This window comes from Anarhichas minor, unplaced genomic scaffold (genome assembly GCF_050575085.1).
Source record: "Anarhichas minor isolate MPS153535 unplaced genomic scaffold, ASM5057508v1 ptg000040l, whole genome shotgun sequence".
Classification (NCBI taxonomy): Eukaryota; Metazoa; Chordata; class Actinopteri; order Perciformes; family Anarhichadidae; genus Anarhichas; species Anarhichas minor.
The window spans coordinates 13,068,427-13,093,743 of NW_027466486.1; the positions used below are offsets into that span (position 1 = coordinate 13,068,427).

General features: G+C 44.2%; 1 protein-coding gene across 1 annotated transcript in view; it reads right to left on the reverse strand.

Moving 5' to 3' along the window:
- The window catches only part of LOC142968312 (fibronectin type III domain-containing protein 5b-like), a 57,582-nt gene that overhangs the window by 4,321 nt on the left and 27,944 nt on the right, over window positions 1-25,317 (reverse strand). Inside the window, exons 2-3 of the mRNA XM_076108128.1 lie at window positions 3,888-4,047; window positions 2,395-2,593 (exon numbers count right to left, since the gene is read on the reverse strand). Of these exons, the coding sequence (XP_075964243.1) occupies window positions 2,395-2,593; window positions 3,888-4,047 (359 nt within the window). The remainder of the gene's footprint in view (window positions 1-2,394; window positions 2,594-3,887; window positions 4,048-25,317) is intronic.

Here is a 25,317-nt window from a genome sequence, read left to right on the forward strand (position 1 = left end):
GAATAAAAGGGCATGGGTGTATTCACCAAAACCTTGAGCTTTTTCCTTTAAGGCACCAAAGTCATATAGGATTCTTCCCTCCTCTTTTATGTGGCTGCTTCTGCTTCAGTCGCCATAAAGTGTAAAAGGAGAGTAGTTTTGTTCATCCTATGGAACGTAGCAGAGCTGAGGAGGGATGCTGTCTGGGGAGATATCTCACAGTATTTTATTGCAGCCCTGTTTTAAAAATTTTGCTTTTGCCCCATCCTTGTTTTTGGGGAAGTTTTCCTGTGGGCTAGGAGGAGAAAGTTCTACGTTTATTAGATCTGAGGAGACCGATGACCCTTTTGATTCACCATGTTAGTGTGTCTGGTTGTCCAGAGAGTGTACATTTGTACAAAAACACACATAGTAGGCTTTAATTGTCTATTACTACTGACTACCACTTTATCCCTTTCTTCTCCTCTCTGTCATTCACTATCTGTGAATGTGATGATATGGCAGAACACAAGGGCCGAGCAGTCGAGCGAGGATGTTGGAAACTTCCCTTTTCTTCGAGAGACGTTCGCCTGTCATATCGGAACAATGGACGACCATCTGTACTGACAGATTCTCTCTCTGACAATCATCTGCTCTGAAAAGACAAACTTCCTTCATAGTTTTCTCTTTTTGCCTCATTGTGTGCACCAATCCTTTCCAGTAACCATTTAACACTTTTCTTGTCGTCAATGTGCCGAATGATGAGCAGGTGATGTAATTTGTACCGGCTGGAAAGAAAATCATGCAAAAATGAAGCCCTTCAGTATAAAAGCCCAACATGTCCTGGCAGATTTGAACAAATCCCCATCTCGCTCTTACGGGGAAATGAACACTCGTTTTGACGGCGTGTCGTGGATCCTCACTTCTAATGACACTTGATTTTTCACTGATTTACAAAATGTTGACACGAGGAACATCTGCTCATCTGTCATCAAAAGGTTCCGCTGTTCCAACGTGGCTCACCTAATTAAACAGACATCCTTGAGCAGGCGGCGCAAATGAGACAGAGAGGGATGTGCAGCGCTAAGCTGTGAAGTTGTTGTTGTTTTGTAGGAGCGAGGGATGATGAATCACAGGCCTGCTCTCTGTGGACACTTGCTTTGTGAAAACGTGTGCATGGTGGGAAACGTGTGGGGGAGCGGGGAAATCTCTTTGCAGTGGATAGGGACTTTCACTCGCTGTGTGTGTGTGTGTGTGTGTGTGTGTGTGTGTGTGTGTGCCTGCCAATATGTGGAAATCTTACATTTTTGGGAAACGGATGAGTGAACTGAGGCAGAGTGCTGTTTCCTGTAACAGTCTCTCAGAGGCATCTGCTCATTTTTTAAACACTGGAATGGCTCCCTCTGGGTCGCAGCGATGACTTGCTCACTTTAAAGGAATAATTTAACGTTTTGGGAAATGCACTTATTTCGATTGCTGCCACTCTAATGTTTGTAGGGTAAATATGCAGCCACTGCCAGGAGCTGGCTAACGTAGCTTAGCATAAAGACCGGAAGCAGCTAGACTGGGTCTAACTAAAGATAACAAAATCTCGGTGGTGGAATGTTATTAAGGACATTTACTCTAGTACTGCACTACAAATTCAAGGTACTTGGACTTAACTTGCATTTTGATGCTACTTTCTGCTCAGCTACGTCTCAAAGGTTAATATTGTACTTTTTACTGCGCTACATTTGTCTGATGGCTTTTGTCACTTTTGTCAGATTACATTTTTTCCTCCTCTTACTGTTGAGTGGAAACCACGTACTGTATCTCCAGATATGTTGTATTGAGTGTTTCTGGTAATCTGAAGGATGATGTGTTCCTTTATTTGTTCCTACTTCTGAAGCTAAATCAATTGTTTCAAAAGCCTCTTGGATCACCTTGAATATGCATTGTCGCAAAGCTGAAAACAGGGTTTCCTGAGCCCATGAAAAGTGGACTTTTTAGAGATGCGTGGATCTCACAGAACAGCGACGCAACAAACATATGATGGTCTTATCGAATGTGATACATTGATGTGGATTAGCCCACTGGCCGCCATAACAGAAGTTCTCTCTGGCTCCACACGCCCTGGGAAGTATCACACGAGAGATGAGTGTTAAATGAGAGGAAGAATAGATGGACCCCCCCCCCACCCCTCTTCAGCTTTTTTTCCCGAGTTACGGTCTGCATGGGGCGAGCTTCAGGAGCACTCTGTTGTGAAATTTCATTTCACGCTTTGCGTGTCTATTGATTTATGTTGGTCTTTAGACAAAATCAGTCAAGCTATTGTCAAAAGGCCGAGTCCCCTCTGCCCTCGCTGTCTTGAGAAGGACAGAAACAGAGCGAGGAAGTGTGGATATGTTGGATGACTGAGCATCTGTGTGTGTGTGTTTTGTCTTGGTGCCACTTTACCTTTACTCTTAGAGGCCTGAGTCTCGGCCTCCTTCGGCGTTCGGAAGCGCAGGGGTTCGCTCAGCGGGCTCGTCCCAGACATGCTGATGGACTGGACATGCACGATGTAGTCTGTCTCTTCCTCCAAGTCCCATAATGCACAGGAGCGCGTGGTGGTGTTGACTTCCTGGATGAATCGCAGCATGCGCACGTCTTTCTTCTGTTGGGAGTGGGACACGGGAGAGGACGGTGAACGTTGTTCACAGCAGGGGGACATGTGTTTTGTGTGCTGTCATCGCTCTACAACAGTGGTGGGCATTGACTCACTGAGGGGGCAGTGGTGAAAGAAAAAGGGCACCACCCACTATTGAGAGGGTTATGGTTTGACTTTATATTCACACAATCAGGAGGAGTGTTCAAGAGGCCTTCTGGTGTGACATTATGGCAAAACTTATGTTCGGGAAAGTGTTTAGGGCAGCACCAGGAGAACAGAGAGTAGTCCTGGTTCAATAAAAAGTATATTACCATATTTGAACTCTGAGAGCAATGCTGCTGTTGTACAGCGCTAGTTCAATATTTTAGGAAATTACATTTATTTGACTATCTTGCCGCGTGACAGATGGAGAGATTGAAACCACTTTCGTGTCTGTACGGTGAATATGGAGCTGGAGCCAGGGGTCGGTTAGCTTAGCTTAGCATGGAGTAGGGGAAAAGAGCGAGGTGCATTCATGTGCTGAATGCAGCTTCGTGTTTTTCACGCAAAAGCGGCATCGATCTCCTCATCGCTGTAGTCAAATCTACAAATTCAGACAGACAGCATGCAAGTATTGCAACAGTGCAGGTCAGGTTCCTAGAAGAAGAACAAAAAAAAACCTGTATAATGTATCAGCAACAATCACAATATAGGCAGTAGTATATTCCTGCTGATACTTAAGTTGCATTTCTGGAAAGAGCACAACGTTGAGTGTTGTTTGCACCTTCGGAACATCACAGTTCACCTCGACAGCATCTCTACTTCCTCTGCACACACGCCTCTATGACCCACACTGCCCCTGAAGCTGTCCTCCTGAATCACGTCACGTCACTCCCAGCTGCTGTGTACATGTGTGTGTTTGTGTTTGTACAGTCATGCTTGTAAAGCAATGCGTTTAATGTCTGTCCTTATGTGTGAACCTGAGTAATGCGTGTGCGTGCGTGAGTGAGTTTGTGTGTTTATGTGTTTATGTGCGCACGATGGCAGCATATAATCTCACATTTCACCCACGTCACAGAGCTGTCAGCGTCTGCTGTTGTCAGAGAGCACCCAGGCAGTCCGACAGGATCCATTGCCTGTGATAATTCCCATAATGCACTCTGACTCTGAGCAAGGGAGCGACACGGTAATGAGAAATGCACATGGCAGCAGCAACAGCCAGTGATTAATTCAATTAGTGTGTGTGTTTGTGTTCTTTATCCATCCTGTTGTCAGCACATTTACATGTATATCCAGTCTGTGCTGCGTGTGAGCTGCTCACCTGCTGTGTAATGGCAAAGCCAATAACGGGGTCTCCCTCGGGGATGTCCCATGTCACCACAGCAGAGTTCGCTTTCACCGCTTTGATGGTCACATTGACAGGAGGCGACAAGCTATCTGCAAACAGAGGGAGAGAGAAAGAGAGAGAGAGAAATGAAAGCCTGTTTTATCTTCTGCGGTATGAAGCAAATGAGAAGTCCTATCGCTCGCAGAAATGGCCAACGAGTAGAGGAGGACAAAACAATGCCTCAGACACTGCAGACTGGATGTATGTGAAAGGGTTGAAATTAAGTTTTAAGAGTTTCAATTCTGTTTGAACAAGTTTGGAAATGGATCGGATGGATTGCCATGAAATGTTTGTGCAGACATTCATTGTGGCCAGAGGATGAATCCTTGCCCTCTCGCACCATCATGAGGGTCGATATTTGTGGTTTTGAGTAAAACGTCTCACCAACTATTGGATGGATTGCTCAGATATTTCCTCATTACCAGCAGGACAAAAGTTCAATGTGTCCAATACCTTTTTGGTTTATGACCAAAGACCTGCAGAGCTTCCCATCAGCCCCGGCTGCACTTTGTGTTTAGGCAGAGGGAGCTAATGTTGGCTAAACTGAGATGGGGAATATTGTGAACCTGCTCAGTATGTTCTTCATCGTCAGTGCGTTTCCATGGTGACATAAGCAATTAGCTCAGAGGGCTGCTCTGCCTAAGTGTAGCCGGCAGGCTTTTATCTGTTTGGCACTCAGCACACACGTTTCAGTCATTCAAAACGTTCCTTTTCAGTATTGCACGGACTTCTAATACCACAGTTTTAATGACGAAGACAGAGCAGCCCAAGTCAACTAGACCATGAACCAATAAGAGGTCAACCAACCATAACTGTGCCAGGGAGAAATAATGAAATCTGTCCGTACTGCACCCTGGATTTATCATATTCTGTCTCTCTGTCTGTCTGTATGAGCTAACCTAATGGCTACAGATATTCAAACACTAAAAAACTTTAATGGGAAAAGCTCCCAATTCTACGCTTGGGTTACTCCCCCTAAAACCCAGGTGGACATTACTGCAGTATTTCAAACTAAGAAATAGCATTTTGATTCCAGACAAAACACAACATGTTGCATGACCAAACAATAATTATGATTCCGGAATAAAACTCTTTCTCATTAAAACAATGTGTTCATAGTTGAACTGAATGAAAGTCTTTCCATTGACAAGAAGTCCTCATTAAAGTGTGTCCACTGACCTGTTTCAATATTTTGTGAAGTTCTGCATCAGAGCGGGAAAACAAGTAGGATTAACTTGAAACAGCGGGGTCACAGGCTGCAAGATTTGACAATAATGACTTGGTTTGGTGAAATGATTAAGTGTGAGATTGTGTGTGTGTGTGTGTGTTCATGACGCGTGAACTTTGGTGGCTTCAGCTGCGGCAAAATAAGTCTCTGTAATTACTGTATTACGTGTTGCTCCAGACTGCACAGCACACACCTTGTCAGACATAATGGAGAGAACGGTACACCAAGATCATTGCCTTGCAGTACAGGTGTGACAATCTCCATCTATTGTGACACGAAAGCATGACGGTATGCACCGTGGTGCTAGAGAGGGATCATCGTGTAAATGTAATCAGTCATGACTGCCAAAGTCTACTCTTGCTTTTGGTTTAGAGGCCTGAGGGGCTCATTACACTTCATTAACACTGTGAGTGGGTAGAGCTCTGAACTGCTGCCTAATGAATTTCTAAAAGAAAGGCAAGGGAATAATCAGTCACTCAATGGAACCTGTTGATTTGAGGATGCTCTGTATAAATTAGGATTTGTGACCAACTAAGGTGCCTGAGAAGAGTGTCCAAACAAGTTCAGATATCTTCCAAATGAGGACGTTCTCAATTAGACATTCGTTATTATTCAGTTTTATGGATTTTAATTTGATATGCAACGCTTATTTTATGTATACGCACTCAAATTTGCTTTCTCGCAGTTAGATGACAAGGTATCGATTCATACCACTCTCGTGCCTCTACGCTAAACAGCTAGCCTGGCTCTGTCCTGATAGCTCAAGTAGCTTTCGTGTGCTTTTACCAAACAAGACATAATTGGGGGATTAGTGAGCTCCAGAGGTGCCGGTAGGGGGATTTTGTTACCTGTGGACAGAGCCAGGCTAGCGGACACCAAGTCTTCTGAGTCGCAGAGGCCTTTTTGGGGTTGATTGATATTTGTAATGTGAAGCAGAGGCGAGAGAGATGAATAGGGACGAGGAGAAGCGGTCACTCTCAGCGATGCCGCTCCTGTGTCATCGACGGGGATGTAAATCTATTTCAGCTCACCAAATGCAGTGAATGGTTTATTGAGTAGGTTAACGCTCATTTGCCCTTTGACGGGTACAAATCACACAGCTGGTAATTGCAGGATGATGGGCCGCTGTAGCACTTGCATGCACGCTGACACTGTAATGTACATTCAGAGACATCGCACCGTATCCCAGAGGGCCCCTGTGTTACGTCTCCGCCCGCCTGCCGCTGAACGTTATAGTTTGGTTTATTTAGTCCGCACCAAAGGACAAATAAAAACACATTCTTGTCTTTTTGTTCGGGTCCGATTCAACTGATGACATTACTTTACTAGTTACTCAGCAGCGACAGTAATGCGTCACATTACATGTTACTTTACTTTCATTACTCAGCAGGCTTAGTGAACACAGAGAGCACAAACCAGCCTAAAATAATTGAGCCAAATGTGCAAACACAAACTGACGGCACCCTACAGGTTGGGTGTGAAATCACTGGTGGTATGAGTCAAGCTCAAAAATACACACAGGATCCCACACTCCCCCATAATTCAGCTTAATAGGTACGTTTTGTAACACAGGCTCTCCTGCCTGAGATTGGGGGCTCGACAAAGGCTCCGTAAAGCTCCTGCAGAGCCACAGAAGACATGTTCACTGATCTTCAATTTTAGTGCAAGTCTTCAAACGGCTCCACTAGGCTGTGAAGAAAAAAGATGGGCTGAGGGGGAAAACAAATGTCAGCTGATTTTGACGTTAACCATGAGAGCTGTTGACTACATGAATATAAAACTGTATCTTCCGGAGGGATGGTAGAAGCAGTCTGGCGTCACTCTACCCATCTCTGATCCCATTAATCACCTGAGATCAGTCTCACCCATGAGACTCTACCCGAGAGGACAGCCGTCACTTCCCACCTGTCAACGCTTCACAATGGCTGCCCACAATCTTTCCAATGATCCAATCACACCACTTCAAAACAAACCGACCACGGTGATCTAGAAGTGCGTCTCCGAGCCGCGGCGTGTGGGAGTCTGTGAAGGCATCAGACCACGTAACGAAGTCTGCGTCCTTGTAGCCGACCGCGGTGAAACTGATATATATATATATATATATCATTGTATAGTACAAATTGTATTTGCTTTATTGTTTTGTGTGGTTTGACTGAGCTGTTATAAGGCTATTTGTCAGACGAGACTCTGACTGTCTGGCACCCCTCCTCCTTTAAAAGTGGCAAACCCGCTACACTTCATGTCTTTTGAATCCTACACTTTAGCACAGAGCCGGTTAGCTTTTAATAAAGCCTGTGCTGTATAATCCTGATATTAGTGAGAGTACTTTCTCTTTGCTTCTTAAAATGGAGCAGCCTGCTGCAAAGCCCTTTTGAAATTTGAACTTCCTTTCCCACTGGATGATCTTAGAATAATGATGTTTCCATTGAAGTTTGCAACTTTTGAATAATGAAGTAGAGTGGAGCACTTCTTTTGTTTGCTCCTTCCTTTTATTGTATGTATCTCTGATTGCCTGTTGTATAAGTGAATTATTGTGTCTTCAAGTCTCACCTGGAGGACATACCTTGATCTGTCTGAGACGCTTCGATTAAAGGAAACATATCGTGCTCATTTTCATTTTCATACTTGTATTTTGGGTTTCTTCTAGAACATGTTTACATACTTAAATGTCCAAAAAAAATCATTATTTTTCTCATACTGTCTATCTGAATATACCTTTATTCATCCTCTGGCTGAAACGCTTAGTTTTAGCGCCTGTCTCTTTAATAGGGGTGTGAATCTTTCAGTATTTCATGATTCAATTAAATTTTTATTCTCGGTTCAGTACGTAGGGCGGCTAATTGCAGGGTCTACTCCAGTCCGCTATGCGCAATTAAGTGCGGAGTGGTAAATTATGACATGAAAGTTTTTATATATTTGAAAAAAGTCGTATCAACTGATTGCAATAATGTAAACAGACAAAGACAAAATGTAACATTATGCTAAACTTGTACAAATATACACTTTTTACTAAAATGTTTGAAGTATTTCTCGATCCTCCGTGACTTTAAGAATACCAGGTTAAAGTTATACAGAAATAACCTTTTGAAAGTGCCACAATGGACGAGGAACAGCTGATTGGTGAAGTTGAAAGGAGGACTCCCTCAGTCCTGAATAAGCTGGCAGCTGGCTGAAAGGAGATCGCCTGAAAGTTTCCTATTTGCTGTTGGCAATATTGTACGTCATTTCCAGTAAATATTGCAAGATCCAACGACCATGTGTTTTCTGTGTAATAACTACAGCGTCTGAAGATACGTCTGATCTGGAGCGCACAGCTGATATGTACATTGTTTGTTGACATGACATATAGTAACGCTTCCTGTTAGGACACGGTGTCACACTCTCTGCGGTCGAGTTCTCTGCCATCATTACAGTTGTTGTTGAATTATTCCTCGTTCAGCTTGACCAAACTTTATATTTCATTTTTTAATAAATGAAAGTGACGTTCTGTGACTCCCGTCATACAGTGCACACAAGGCAGACAGCCGCGGTAGGGCTGCTATTATTTCTTTCACTATCGGGTATTCATTTTGATATTTGAATGCAATATCTAGATTATTTTGTCGTAAAAAAACAGATATGGGTTAGGGTGTGTGCGCAAGTGTGAGTTTTTCAATTGGAGTTTTTCACAAGTCTCCTCGATAAAGGAGACAATGGTAATAAAATATGACAACATATATATATATATTTTTTTTCTTTCTGCATCCCTGTGTTGCATAATGACAATAAATTATCCTTGAATTCTTGCGACTGCAGGAGATTGTGACAAGGTGGGAAATAAACAAAGTGAACCCTTCTCTTTGAGTGTCCTCACGTCCCACCGGTTCCCTTTTTGTCTGTCTTTGTCCGTCTCCTCGCCCTACGCCAAGGGACAACGAGAGCGGACGACGGCCGTGACCGCAGCCCTTAAATATCCACATGGCACGAGAGTCCGCTCTAATGAAACACCAGACAGATGTCTTCATAAACTCTCGCTCATCACGGTGGCACACAGGCTGCCTCACGCTGAGAGATGGGGGTGACTTTGAGCCATGACCGATGTCCCTAGTTTGTGTGTGTGTGTGTGTGTGTGCGCGTGTCTTTGTAAGCCCATGATGATGATCAGAGTGACAGCTAGTTGACCATCCCATGCTGAGGAGTGTGAAGGGTTGACAGCTCCTTAATATCCCTGTTCATTAGAGAACACACCGGGAGTGACTGTATACAGTCAAGGAGAGACACACACACACACACACACACACACACACACACACAAACAAACAAGGTGAACCGTCCTGGTCCATGAAGCCTATCATAATTTAATGAACGTTCTCCTCATCTCTCTGACCTCAGAAAGACAGGATCCCTCCTCCCACTCCTCCTCCAGGCCGGCTGCCATCTCTCCTTCCTTTTCTCCTCTGTTTGTTCTGTGTTCACTGCTTTTAGACGGGTGGTATCATATGGTGCTATAAAGAACAAATAGCTTGTTTTAACTTTACCAGTTTGTGGAATGTCATTTTCACTTAAGTTCTCAAACCGGTCTCTGGAACAATCATCTTGTTTAAGGGACCACATTTACACTTGTTTTTTTAACATGTGATCTGTTTCTGGAAAACGCACGTTAACGCTCGGTGTAAATGCATGGCGGAAGGCGAACGCCATTCGGAACACATCTGCAGGACGTCCCATTGTTTGTTGACGGCCAGCTCCGCCTACATACTTTGCATATTGAGATCTAATCACGACGTGGGCAGCATCGAGGTAACAGGGACACTTCATATGAGTTGTAAGTGCAAAGGCCTGTGATCAGATGTCATTACCCAGATATCCCGTAGACCGATCTTACGCTAATACCAGGGATAATGGGGTTAAGGCGGGGACGGATTAACCCACCAGGGCAGGATTGAGCTGTGGGCACACGTCAGGTTTGCTGTGTATCGATTTGGGATTATACACTATGTAAGCATCATTTTCAACGGAAGTAATAAAGTTCTTAAAGTTTTGAAGGTGAGGTTGGAAAGGCAAAGTTCACCATTCGGCCCTGTTCAGTTCATATTGTCTTTAATTGGAGCGTAATCAATTTAAAATAAAGCTATTCAGTTTTAAAAGTAGTTGTGTAAATGATAAAAATGAATGACGGCTGAATGAAATGAAGCTCCTTCGGCTTACTCGGACACTTGAACAGAACAGAGCTATCGATGTTATTTGTAACACCTATGCTTTTCCAACTTTGACGAGTCAAAAACCTCCGCTGTGAAAAAGACCTATTTGATTGTGAGTTTGGAGAAGTTGCCTACCCACATGCCTCCACTGTGGGGACTTTGGAAATCTTTGCCTGTGCACAGTCTGCGAGTGCAACCTGCTCAGCTGCACTACACTCTTGTGACCCACAGTCGGCTGCAACGGTCTGATTCGGTGCGACACCTGAGCAGACAGAAGGCGCTTTGAGACTGAGAGATCCTGAAAGCTACCGGGGCGGTGCTCCAGCCTCCGCCCGCCCCTGCTGGGAGATATTTGTACCACCTTATTACATCTCTGCAACACTTGGAGATGCATTTCTCTGAGTCAGGCCTCCGGGCTGGCCTCGGCTCCCCGGGATGCTAATGAGTTAGTCCGTGGGCTTGTGACCTAACATGAAAAACTGCCCGTTGGCTACATCACATTCCACCAGCCTATCTGGCGTTTCAGAAGCATAGGCACACGCCTCGGGCGTTCGTTACTTCCTGCTCCTTCATTTGAATCCCGTTGGGGATCACCGCGCAGCTACTAACTCACTTTTAGCACCTTAAACCACTTTAGCTCATTTCACAGCTAACGGTAAGTAAACAGTCACTTTGTATGGAAGGTGTAGTAATAAGCAGCAGGTGGGGGTTATTATGGTGCATTTGAAGGAAGGAGGAAAACATTAAAAGGTTGTGCCGCGGCCATAGCGGCTAGAAAGCGCGACGCCACAGGAGACTTATCGACTATAAATCAGCCCACGTTGATTAATGCTGCGTGGTCTCGCGCTGCCGCTGCTAACGACGGCGCTGGGGGGGGGATTACAACTGCTTGCCACTCGTTTCTTCCCGCTAACATGCCATTGAGTCTCGGGGCTTGTGCGAGTTGCGGTCGTACTGTTCTCTTGAGGGGTTAAGCGCACATGCAGCCGGCAGGGCCGCGGCTCCCCCTCATCCATAATGTGCCATGATAGAGCCATCAGGAGGTTTTTTTTGTGCCGATCTGGAGTTTGCCCTTGCGTGTGTCAGAGGAGACCTTGACACGTGGCGGCGTCCTTGTGGATACACACACACACACACTCACTCGTATACAGAAGTTAGGAGAACAGTATGACACAAACACAAGGCGCTAATGTGTCTCATTTACAGGCGACAACATCTGGTGAATAATGCGGAAGTGCTAATTTGCATGCACGCATCGGCGCCACACTGTAACGCTGTAATGAAAAAGGCATTATGGGAAAATGATCAGAGGCCGCCTACTGTTTCAAAACCCGTCCCACTTCATTTTCATGGGACTGCTTGATATGTTGCGTAAACCACAAAAGACTGTTCCTCTATGAAAGTCCTCTTTTCTCCTTCTTTTTTCTCCCGCCATGTGTTTCATACGAGAGCTTTTTCACCACCTCCTTCTCAGAGGACATCCACCTATTTCATCCTCTATTGACCTCAACGCCTTTTTTTTTTTTTCAGCCTGTAATGGACACTCTGTACTCAACCTCTCCCTTACACACACACACACACACACGCACACACACACACACATACTAGCTGTTTTTGTCTCACTTTCCTTTTGCTGCTATCGATTAGCCTCATGTTACTCTCACACTGGCTGCCGATAAGCTGGTTCACAATGTAGACAGATTCAAAATGGAAGAACTGCTCTGAGGCTGGATTATTGTCTCCTTATGGATTTTAATTTAGGATTGATTCGGGATGTCGACCTTTACCGGCAACAGAGGGCCTGTTTGTGCGAGCGGGGAAGGCCGCATGTGCGTTCTCCGTGAGTCTGCTCACACGGCACTATCGGATAATCACACCTACGGGTCTTTTTGTCCGTTCTGTAGAGAAATGAGTTATTTACTCATAGAAAATGAATTTCCAAGCCCCGCTGGGCCACGGGATATGCTGACGTGCGGAGGGTGGGATTGCTAAACAGAATCTTTCTCCCCCTCTTTCCATCAGATGGACACACACAAACACACACGCGCGCTTTTCTCTAATTAAATGTCAAAAGGCAAGGTATGAAAATCGATGCAGCATTGTGTGCAGAGAGAATGCAGGCCAGCTAATTCAAAAAGCCAAAGGAGTACTGTGAGGTTGATTATTTGAGTTGAGATGGAGGTCCGACGACGCTAAAGGAGCCCCCGGCTTGAAAGGGGAGAATGTGAATAATGCTCTCTCTGATTCCTCCATGTTTCACGCTCTCCTGTTGCTGCCAGCGTTCTCTCCGTCTCTCTCTTTCTCTGGGCTCGTCTTTCTCTCATGAGGCTCCAACGCTTGCACTCCCTCCCGTCTCTGTCTGTCCATCCGTGTCTCTCTCCAGCAAGTATTCCCACGAAGACTACCCCACCCCCATGCTCAAATCTAAGCTTTGAATTTATCAATTTCTTCTTGTGCTTTACTATGCGCATACATTTAGATCCACTCCTGGCCATGCATAGCAACAAACCCCCAGTGGTCCACATGTGTAATCATGGGCAGAGCAATTCCCAAATATCAGATTCATAAACCAACTCTATGTCAACCATGAAACCATGGCAGATCAGCATTAATAATGACATTCAGCAGCATTGATTTAAATTGATTTCACTAAGACGGGTATATTTTCTGTTCAACTGTTGAAAACAAATGCAGCAATTAAGAAGCAAATTGAAATCAATACCATTTGTAATCTAGCAATTTCTTTACCTCTCCCCATACAGTTTCCTTACAGTATTTATATCTAACTAACTCTATTTGCTAATACATGACATGTGGCATTAGTGGAATTGTTGTAGAACACGATGTAAGATACAATAACGATGCAGGAACCCACATAAAATGAGTGTCGATAAATCCTTTGCTCCAGTGCATGCTGGGAAGGCTTTCACGCATGCGCTTTCGAGACGCTAATATCTCAACTGTCTGTATTGGATGTTTTTTTCGTCTTTGTTTTCCTCTCAGCTGTCTTCAGGGTCAGGCAGAACCCTCAAGTTGCTATGTAGAAAAGGGACTCCGTGTCTTGTTAAAGGTTTTCAGGGAGCCTTACTGGAATAATCTGATTTTCTCAAGTTTGATACGCTGTAAAACCCTTTTATAATCCATCTACTGTGACTGATGAGAGTTTTTTCGCTGTGAATTCAGAGTTTAAAAGATGTCTGTTGGTGACTCACGGGGCGATAGGGGAAGTGAGGAAACTGCTTTTGTCCAAAATGTTTGATTTGAAAGGGTAAGGGTAGGCCGAACCGAGTAGAAAGCTCAGCAAAAGAAATATACTGCTACTGTAAAGGTCATCAACGTTCTTTATGCCTTTTATCAAACCAACTGGAGCGGTTTTTAATAATCATAAGAGGGCCTGTTTCTGAACAGGGCCCAGAGTTTATTTTTATGCAGCCAGATTGTCTGGATATATAACATGCCATAGAGTACTCGCATTTGATTAATACCAATTTTCTTGATTGTGCGGACAAATCCCTACGCCCACATTTAAAACTTGTTTTAGAAATGCTTTGACAAATGAGGCATCGGGACAAAAAAAATCCCAGAAGACACTCCTGCAACCATGAATGAGTCTGTGACGCCTTTCACATGCCCCTCCCTCCACCTGCACACATTCAGTCACTGGACAGACGACAGACTGCGGCAGCCGCGTCAGTCTTTTGGCATCATCAGCTCCTTCTCCCACAGGCCCGGCGTCCAGATGATCGCACCAATCTGTCCTCTAGCGTCTGTTTCATTCCATTTTAGGCAAAAAATAAAAATAAACCCTGGTTGCATAGTTAAAGAAAAGCTTCCAAGTCAAATTAAATCAAAATGAAAAAGATTGAAATCTGATTTATTTTCTTTTTTTCTTTGTGTTTCCTGTTGTTTGTTCTTAATCCTTGCCAGCAGATCTGAAAGCTTAAGAACATAACATATGAGCCCTCCAGCCAATGGCGAGCTCTCTAAGAGGCTCTTTGAAGCGAATAAGTGGCTGACACTCAGCAGTACTGGCACTTATGTAAGAGGACTCTGACAGGACATTATAGAAATGCACTCTCATCTCGGTTCTTTAAATTCAGCTTGTCAGGTGACAATTAAAACGCAACAGGGTGAAGAAGAAGATTAAGTTCATGAGTTAGTTGTGGCTTAATCTTTGCTTTGCTCGGTCTGTATTTACACACAGATCTACACTTGCCTAAATACCTGTATGCATGCAGCCCTGTGGCTTGTTCAAGTTTGAAGACAAATACTAAAATGAAGTACAGAGATGCATAAAAGTATAGCCCTGAATCATATGTTACATCCTATCTAGAAGCCAAATGTCTTAAGTTGCACCGCTGTGAACTGATATTCTTCCTCTGGTTTCTGAGGTTGAATAAAAGATGTTCAGATCGTGTGATTTGGGAGAAGTGGAAAGTGACTAATAGTCTTCTGTTGTGTGGTACAAACGATGGTGATTTAAGAGTGTCCATTTCTCATGAAATGGCTCGACAAAGCCCTCAAATATTCTGGCGTGCAGACGATTGCTCAATTTTGACGTCTTTGAATTTCTTTAGTTCCCTAACTTCGTCTGAAAAGAAACCAAGATGGACTGTTGTCACAGTGCATATTCTTCCAGAGATTTGTGGATTTTGAAAATCTGATCTTCTAAAGTTTCTTTATATCTTTAACTTATTGTTTTATTTTAAAATGTATAAGCAGCCATTTGGATGTGGCTTGTATGATTTTGCGGTGTCTTGGGATGACACGATAATAGAAGGTTACGAAAGTCACCAAACACGCCGGAGTTCTTGTTGCATGCAATTGCAACATGATAAGGTATTTCCCTAATCTCAAATCTGATGCAACATGTTAGTAAGAAGAAAAGGCTGTGACTATGCGGTGCACTGTGATAAGCTTAAAAAAACTAAACATGCAGTTGACTGCTTTAAAAAAAAAAAACTTGTGAACAAGATTACAAACAGCGAATAATGACAAATAGCTAATTGTGTTCGCACAATTGACTAGAGGGAAACTAATGAACAGATAATCACTTACACACAATTTTTGCATCCCCCGCATCTCTTACATGCGCACACACACATACACACACCTCCCATCCTCTCGTTGCCCTGTTAAAGTACAGATTCAGAGGGAATAGTAATGATTCCCTCCAATCAGGAGGCTGCCCCAGGTCTAAAGGACTCCCATTTGAATAAAATCAGGGCAGCAGCGCTGCATTTGGAGGATTAGAAATACATCACAAGACACCGCTGTAGTTTCACAGTAGTGCACACTAAAGCTAACGACATCATCGTTTCAGTGTCCTGCAGACTGTGTGCTTATTGTCTGACTAGTGCTGCGATATATGTCGATATTACATTCATCGTGATATGAAATATAGACTTAGATTTTGGATGAAGTAATTTGGCATAATTATTGTCTTTTCCTGGTTTTAAAGGCTGTATTACAGTAAAGTGATGTCATCTTCTGAACTCTAACTGTCCTCTCAATTGCCTCTATACCCACTTAGTCGTTCTATCCACATTACTGCTGATTATTCATCAAAAGTCTCATAGTGTAAATATTTAAAAGTACCAATGGGCAACTTCTGATGTTTGATTTTCTCCATACCGCCCAGCCTGCGACACTGACACTCGTCTCATTTCACGCATGTGATATAAAAATAAATAAAAACTGCCATCTGGAAACACTAACACGAGAGACCGAAGGCTGTTTTTCTTTTTAAATGAATAATGGACCGTGTTCCGTCTGCAGAACAATCCTTAAGGCGAAAACAAGTGCGTTTGATAAACAACCGTGTGTGTGTGTGTGTGTGTGATAAATAGCTGCCTCTGCATCTCTTTGACTGACTGGCTGTCCACTCAGAGATTTAACTCTTGTTTCTTATTTGATGGTAATTTGGTGAAGATGGGTCTTTTTTACAAACGTTGCCTCTCCCAGCTGTGGCCTCTAACTCTTCTCTGAAGGCGGCTACATCGCTCAGCGCTTGACACGTAATATACTGCTACTCCCAGCTAATTTATCGCCTTGCAGGTGGTTGCCAAAGCGTTCCTATATTTTACAGCATAATAGATAACCTCTGAGCTCTTGAAAGACTTGCGATTCCTCCTCTCATTATTATGAGCCCTTCTCAAACAGCCTGGAGCCTTTCCACCGTTTGCATCACTGTTCAGTTTGATGATTGATTCATTGATTCTGTTTTTTTTTTTTCTGTCTCCAAACTCTGTTTTAAGGCCCGAGGAAATCTGCCTGTGAGGATTTATGGCCTCATTTATGTGAATGTGTTAGAGAGTCGATTTACATTTTAAATGGCAACATTACCTTCCTTTCCCCCGGATCAACGGGCTGTTTACGAGTCACTGTAAACACAGACACAGTAAAGACGCCATCGTAGTGTACATTTTATGGCGCCTGCCAGTCCTCTCCGCCTCGACATCGATTTGGCCCGCTTGTCCTGGCGGAGGTGTCTGACGGAGTCCTAAAATAATCTCGAATCGACTTGAATTGTGAATCCAGAAGGAGAGCAGTCAGGCCATCATTTACTATTGAAACAGCAGTTGACACAACTCCAAAAAAAGGCCTGAGATGAAGCAGATGAAGTTTGCTCTGCTGTCATGGAATGCTCAATGGTTATATCTCCATTTTAGCACTTTAAGGACTTTTTATTCTTTGGCAAACAACAGGGACTGGAGCACACTAATTGATTTGCAGCTTTTAATAGCGCAAACAGACCAACGTTTCGACACCACTGTGTCTTTATTAGTCAAAAGGGACAAAGACTTAAAGGGATAATTCTGATTACTTTATATGGGGTTCTATGAGGTATTTACGGGGGAAGCAGCGAAACGTTATTTTAGCCAACTAAAAAAGAATCTCAAATCTATATCCGTTTAAGTGTAGCTATGTAGAATATATATATAAATATAAACATGTACTCAACCTAGAATAGGTGTATAACTGTCATTGGACAGTCTGTTGACTGTCGGATTTCAAATGGGGCCCTCTCTTATCTGGACATCTCGTCTGGGTTTGCTTGATGAAGATCATTTGATTGGAGCTAAAGCTCCAGAATGGACCTTTTAGGCGAAGTCGACATTTAAAGACATCACTGTAAACCAGTGAGCACATGACGACTGATGCAACCTGGTTCTTTGTATTCTGAGCTGAAGCGAGTTCTTCTGTCGACACTTGGCCACAGAGCTGTCGTTGACTTTGGTGGTGAATCATGTACCGTTTGTTGTTTTAACCTTTTTATTGTGTTTTCACTATACTAGTGTCCTTGTAATATTGTTCAAATCATCAATGATTAAAGGTGATAAGTTAATACTTTGATATAATCTATTAATTAAGTGTGTAAATGCTGCTCATAGTCTTAAAACACACGCATGTAAGCTGACATTTTAAGTGTTTAATAATGTGTGTCTCTAATTGTAACTCTACTAATAACACATCTATAACTGGTGTACAAACAGATTCGATAACATCATATAACAGTTGGAATTAAGTAAATGAATCATTCGTACATGTTTGTTATTAATTTGAACTCACTAAGGATTTATTCGTATGTGCAATCTTATGTCATTGTGTATGTTTATAGCTATGTTGTACGGCGTTATCAAGCATTACTTAACTGGGTATTCATCAGTTACGGATATTTCAAAAGAGGAGTAACAAACACAAATGGATATAACAAAGCAATCTAAGCTTACGGTTAGTGTGTTACGAAACATTTATGAAGTGTTAAATACGGGCAGTTAAAATAAAGTGTTGCCAATAGAAAAACTAGAAGGTGCAAAAAATGTTTTTACACCTTTTTAAAAACAAGACGGTCTTGCTTGAATGAAAGAAAACAAAATTGTATTCTTCTCAAGTGCTGCCTACATCGAAATATAGCAACTGACATCAGTTTACAGCTTACCAGTAAAAATGCTAAGGGGCTAAAGTGGATGTGTGTGCGTGCGTGTGTGTGTGTGTGCGTGCGCAAGAGAGAAGAGCAGCACAGTGATCCAACGCCAGTGAGAGGATGCCGAGCAAACCAGAGTTGCATTTTTGATGGCAGGAGGGAAGTGAGGCACGCCATCGCAGTGAGTGGTCAAAGTGTGAGTGTGTGTGTGTGTGTGTGTGTGTGTGTAGTCTGTGCTGTAAAAAGCACGTTTTTATAGATGCACTCATACAGTATTTGACATCAGCACACACACAAACGCGCAGTCAGGCACAGCATGCATTAGTGGCGTTATGGATCGATGTGAGAGGACCATGTGGCTCCTAATCCAATCATGTGTTTCCAATGGCCAGCGGCAGTTCGTTACAGTGTGGACTAAACGTCTCATATTGATCCGTGGTCAACAAATGTTCATACAATATTCAATTATTCACGTTGACAAAGAAGCTCTGGTCCACATTGAGCCTGTGTGTGTGTGTGTGTGTGTGTGTGTGTGTGTGTGTGTGTGTGTGTGTGTGTGGCAGATTATGGTACCTGCCTGAAATGAGATTCAAAGGTCAGCTTGGCTAACATCAGACACGCACACACACGCACACACACACACACACCTACGCGCGCGCGCGCACACACACACACACACACACACACTGCTTTGAGGCAGACAATAACATAGTTTGTTACAGGTCATTTCAGCCCCACTCACTTGATCAATCAATCCACCTGACAGCTGTCTGTGCTGCCATGGCGCTCCCTCAGGTGTGAATGCTCAAATGATATTTGATTCCTTTTTTTAGATGACAAACACGGAAATGCCGGCGAACACAGCTATAGCCTTCATTTACCACAGACACATCAGACTACGCAACGTCTCACAACAATATCGGTTGCAATCTAAAGCCTGTAAAAATCCAGCTCCGTATGAGACGGCGGTATTTTCCACACTCTGTAATCCCTCCATGGTTACCTTTTTTTTTAATAATGATAATACAAATCCCACTCTGTGAGCCGCTGCTCCAAAATGCACGGAAAACATCGTCCGTCCAAATGCACATGACCAGAAACTTACCCGCTGTTGCTCGAGGGACGCAGAGACAGCTGAGGACGAGCAGGGGGACAAATCTCTCCATCTTTCTAACGCTTGCACGACGTGTGGTCCCATTTACAGCCGGGGACGCTGCGTTATAAACGCCGGTGTGCCGTTGTGGCGCCGCTCGGCGTTCTCGTCAGTTCATGCGTATCGTCTCGACTGGGGTGGTGGAGACGCGGGGGGGGGGGAGGAAAAGGCAAAGGGGGACAGCGACCGGTATGTCGGGCGGCTTTTCAACACCTCGAACAGCGCTCCAGGCGTCACCTCCGCGCATTCAAATGCCTCGCATGTGCCAACGGAGCCACGGACGGCGACCGGCAACCAGCCAGTGAGTCATATAACCTGTCGACTGTTCTCGAGCCTGTCCGCTGTTCACATGCGTCTTCGGTCCTCCAGCTGTGCTCCCCCCCCCCCCCAAAAAAACTCCCCGATCTGCTGATGATGATGCTGCTGGTGGTGGTGGTGGTGATGCTGGAGGTGGTGCCGGAGCGCTTGCTCGGCTGCTGCAGACCGAGTGAAACGTGCTGGCTTTGTCTATATGAGCGTCTGGACCGTCCCTGCCTGCCACACTGACTCCTTCACGGTGACAGACAGACAGACAGGGAGAAGAGGGAGGCGGCAGGACGTTCAGGACAGCCGTCCTCAATAAATTATAGATAAATGTCGGAAAAAGTGGAATAATGAAACTTTGTGGATTTTCTATACTTACAGGCCTGCCACACTGATCCCATTGTTGTCCTATTGTTCCATTGTTATGGCTGACTTTCCCCAGAGGCCGGCCACCAGAAACAAAACTCAGCCAGTCCAGCTGGTCCAATGCAAACTTGTCACCAATAAAAACAAAAAGCCCCCCCCCCCTTGATCGGCTACTGTCTCTTTGTCTCTCTCACCCTCCTGCTTTACTTGCCCACTTGGTGAGCCCGTACTCTGAATTATTGCTGCCCACTCATCCGCTAAATATGCATACACTGGCCCACGCAAAAAGTCTCTGTGGCGCTGCTTGCAACCGTTTTTCTCCCCCCCCCCCCCCTCTCCACTTCCAAAACAAACATGCACTTGACTTCGCCGCTGAGTTGACCCCCCTCCCCTTAGTTGTCCCATTGTTTCAGAAGCACAGAGAGCGCATGATGAAGCGAGTGAGGAAGTGGATAAAGTCTGCATACAGTACCTGATGGTTTCCCTGCAGCGCGCTGTGCACTTGAAGCATCCCGGGATAATATGTGTGTGTGTGTGTGTGTTTGAGTGTGGGGGGGAGTGTCAGTCCCCGAGTCAGGAGAGACCAGCACTGTCCCCTAGCTGTGTCCCCAAGAAGTGTTTGCTTCACCCCGCTGTGTGCCTCGATTCATAGCCGGATGCCTCTGACGTGCTTCTGAGGAACACTGGTGGTGGTGGTGGTGGAGGTGGAGGGGTTATTGGGGCTGCTTTGTTTTTTTTTGCATGTTTCGCTCTCCTGTAGGCTACTGCTGCTCTCTCCCTCCATCTGAGTGTGTGTGTAAGTGTGTGTGTGAGAGGGAGAGAAAGGGAGAGTAAGAGAGTTTGTCCTGTACAAACCACCTCTATCACCGCCATAATGTATCCACAAGCTGCAGCAGCAGCGGTGGTGGGGGAAGTATTCACATCCTTTACTTGAGTTACAGTACTGGTGTAAAAATACTCCTTTTTACAGGTAAAAATCCTGCACTAATAAAAGCATGTTTCAGCAACACAATACTGCAAGTATCAAAAAATACATGTGTGCTCAATGTATAAAAATGTCCTTGTTGGGTTATACTTGTATTAGGTTACTATTGCTGAGATGTATAATCGATGTATTTGGTCGAGGTGGAGCTGCTTTTGACAGTTTCTTATAATTTTAGTAATTTGAATTTGTACCACTGGATCATATTTTATATACTGATCATATGTATTATATGTAAAATATTTTAAAAGTAAATAAAGACGTTGAAGATGATACTGACTGAAATAGCCAGATCGGGTATCGGTGACAATAGGCCGATATGCTGTCGGATACCATTATTTTAAATGGCAATTCAGTAAATCTATATATTTACTTTTTTTTACATTTTTTGTTTTACAAAGTCAGGAGAGCAATGTTTGAATCAAGCTTGCTGTTGAATGAGAGTGTCTTCTACACAGAGAGGCATACAGCTTATTAATTAAACGCTGGTATCGGATCGGTAGTCGGTATCAGCTGATGCTCATAGTTCGTGTATCGGGACTGAAAAAGTGGGATCGGTCCGTCCCTAGTAAAAAGTACAATGTTTTCCCTTGAAATGTGGAGGAATAAAGTGGCAGGAAATGGACACAGGCTGCTCCAGTGCAACGCAAGTACCTAATTCTTTCCCTTTTCGTACTAATGCGCTTGGAACATTGTCACGATACTCGTGTTGTTTTATTGTGAGCTACAGTAGTTATGCTAAGTGTTGCCCTTCAATGAGGCCCTCAGTGTTACACCCATATCATTTTGCTAAACTTTTTGCTTCACATATTGTACATTCTCCAGAACCATTTGGGCGCGATTCAGAGAAAAATAAAAAGTGAACATTATTGTTGGCGCCAAGACTCGCCCGGTCGCCGCCCCCTCACTGGTTCGGGCATCCTTCGTCCCCTCTCTTCCTCTTTTGTGCTTGGATCTCTTAGCTTCATGCCACGCTGTCTTTAAAATCTTTAAGACGTAACTGCCGTCTTTATAACTTGTGTTATCGTCTTACCGCTCATGTTTCTTGCCCTATCTGACTAGTTTTCAGCAATGTCACCGCGTTCACCGCGTGTTTCAGAGAAATGGAGAGTTTTATCTGATATCTTTCAGACACTAGCGCTGGTAAGAAACACACAAAGGTTCACAAATGAGAACAGGAACCCAAACCTGGGGGTTGAGGGTTTTTTTTGTTCCAAAATACAGGATTCTGACTGTCCATTTATAAGTTTGCATTCATAAACATGATCCTTGACAAACCGCTAAATTTAAATGAAAGACCCTTTGGTGGCTGAGTGTTAATCTGCTCATGCTCTACAATTTCTGCAAGCGAGCTTTGAGATCACTCCTGCCTGTTTGAAATAACGGGTCATGTTCATTTTCAACACAAACGTCTGTGAGCATCAACAATGTGTTTCCATTTCAGCAATGCATATGAAGCAAATAGAAAATATGTTGCAGGGTAGAGGAGCACACACACACACACACACACACACACACACACACACCTAAGGCAGATGTACTTCATTCATTTCAAGCCCAGGCATCACAACGACAACCCTCTGAACTGTCAACAGTTTCCACACCAAAGGGGAACTCTCAGGGATCTCTCAGAGTCCCGGGCCAACTGAATGTTAATGGTCTTTTAACTTCAGCACTCAGCAAACACATAAAGGACTTAGCCCAAGCGAGTAATTTGCTTCTGGAAATTCCTCACTGATACTTTACAGTCTTCTACATTAAACGCAGATCAAGCAGAAAATCTGCAATACATCTGATGTCTTTATGGACATTCTAGTTCATCCATGTTGCTGCGAGCCTCAACCCAGCGGAGCGGGACGTTGTTTATCTCAGCGTGTGTGTATGTGTGTGTGCTGGTGTTTGTGTTTGGTGAGGGAGAAGGATTTGTATGGTCCCTGTAATCACTTTTCAAGAAGGGCAGAGGGCTGGTTAAGTTCTGGAGGTTACGCTCAGCTTCCCCAGCTCTTTGAAGTGTCCCTTATGCCAACGCTGACTGTAGGGAGGTCTGACTGTAGGGAGCTCTGACTGTAGGGAGCTCTGACTGTAGGAAGCTTTGACTGTAGGGAGCTCTGACTGTAGGAAGCTTTGACTGTAGGAAGCTCTGACTGTAGGGAGCTCTGACTGTAGGAAGCTCTGACTGTAGGGAGCTCTGACTGTAGGAAGCTCTGACTGTATAAGCTCTGACTGTAGGGAGCTCTGACTGTATAAGCTCTGACTGTAGGGAGCTCTGACTGTAGGAAGCTCTGACTGTGCAGCTCACTGCTATGACAGAAAGGCCTGGGTCACACCTGTCAGGGTGGTGATGTGTCGGGACGCCCGATGCAAAAGCAAACGGTGACGGTTGATTTGGTGCAGCATTTGTGGTAATTCAATGTTTTTTTAACCATCTGTCAGCAAGCGCTCCTTACACTGCTAAAGAAAAGTGGCCCAGTACAGACAAAATAGATAAGCTTAGGAAACTATTGTGACTGACTACCACGTGTGGTGGCGGGCGTGGGTGGGCTCAGCTGTGGAGGGGACGGAGTGTGGGAGTGGTTCAGGGAACGGTGCCAGGAAGAGACTTAATTAGGCGCAGCTGAAACGGATCCTGATTGTCTCACTCTCGGCTGTATTTAATCACCAGTAGGGACGGAGGCGGGGGGCAGTGGTACAGCAGGACGGGAGATCACTGCAAACTCCCGCGGCGTGTGCTCGGAGGCAAGGCAGGAGAGCACACGGCCAAGCCCAGTCAGATTATATGACAATAAAGAACATTTGAAACCGTCACTCAACTGTGTGCTGGCGTCATTGTGCTCACAAGACCCACCGGGTAGCAAGGAACCTGTTACACCACGTTTTTTAAATTAATATGGTAATGCATAAAACTCCTTTTTAGTAAATGCATACATTAGAACTATCTGTTTGAACAGACCGAAAATACACCGTTACCTCCTCAGAATAAATTGACATAAAAACAATGTCACTATTTGGATTTTTAATATATAATAATTTAACAATCTGTTGAATTATGTATTCTATAACCTGTATGCTGTATCCACACTAACGTTACCAGGAATAAACAGGTGAAGTACTTAATCTCTTATGTGTTTGCTACATATACACTCCTGTCTGCAGCACAGGAATGAGTTTAAAAACGTCTCGGGTGTTTTGCTTAGTCTGCTGCTGCCACCGCGACCAAATGATGAGGTGTTTGTTCAAAGGTCAGCAATTAACCTCAACCCTGATCCTCCATTATGGTCCATAAATACATTTTTAGTGGATACAAAACAAAGAATCCTACATACGTGGCAGCCCGGGGGGCATTAGCCCATGGTTATTTGAGACAATTCAGACATTCTGTTATGCATTTAATTTGAAATTGCTGAGGCATGGAGCTCAGCCATTATCACTTATTGTCACAAAGTAAGAACTCCATCTGACCAAGCACCACGGCCACAGAGGATTATAAAAAAAGCCAAAACAGCTGCTAAAATCCACAACCTGCACAATAACATTTTTTATTTTTTACTCAAACACAGAATGAAACAGCAACTGGAACACCACGGCATGAATATTTTACACGCCACATGAGAGCTTACCGGGACTTTTCTGCCTTTCAGAATGAGTTTGGATTATGAGCTCTGGCAGGTTGCTCAGAGGTAAAGACCAGGACCAAGAGGGGATTTTTTTTTGATTTTTTTTTTTGAGATTGGTACGGGTTGGAAGCGGGGATGGAGGGAGTCTGAAGCGAGGGGGTCTTCATTCCTGTTTCGGCTTGATAGGATTGGGACTGAGGCCCAGAGAGACGAGACGCAACAAATTCTGAGCTCTGACGGCAGGGTAAGGTGTGATTAAACCTGCGAGAGGAAGACAAGAATGATAATTCAAGTAACAAAACCAAAACAAACACCTCTACTTTCTCCCCTCCTTTTCAGTCTTGAAGATGTTGATTGACACCCACTGTTGACACACCAGGAGGAGCGAATATGTGTTGGCTGTGCTCACAGGTGGAGCAACCGTGGCTCCTGGTATGATTGAGTTCCTGCTCATAATCCCATTACAGCGCTCACAGATTTCAGAGTTAATTTGTAGCTTCGTGGGAAGACACGCTCAAGTCTGAAATTGGGAGGGAAATCTGACCTGGCAGCAGCTCACTGACTCAAAGCTTCTTATGGAAGAACACGGAAGATGAGGCTTTTAAAGGGAC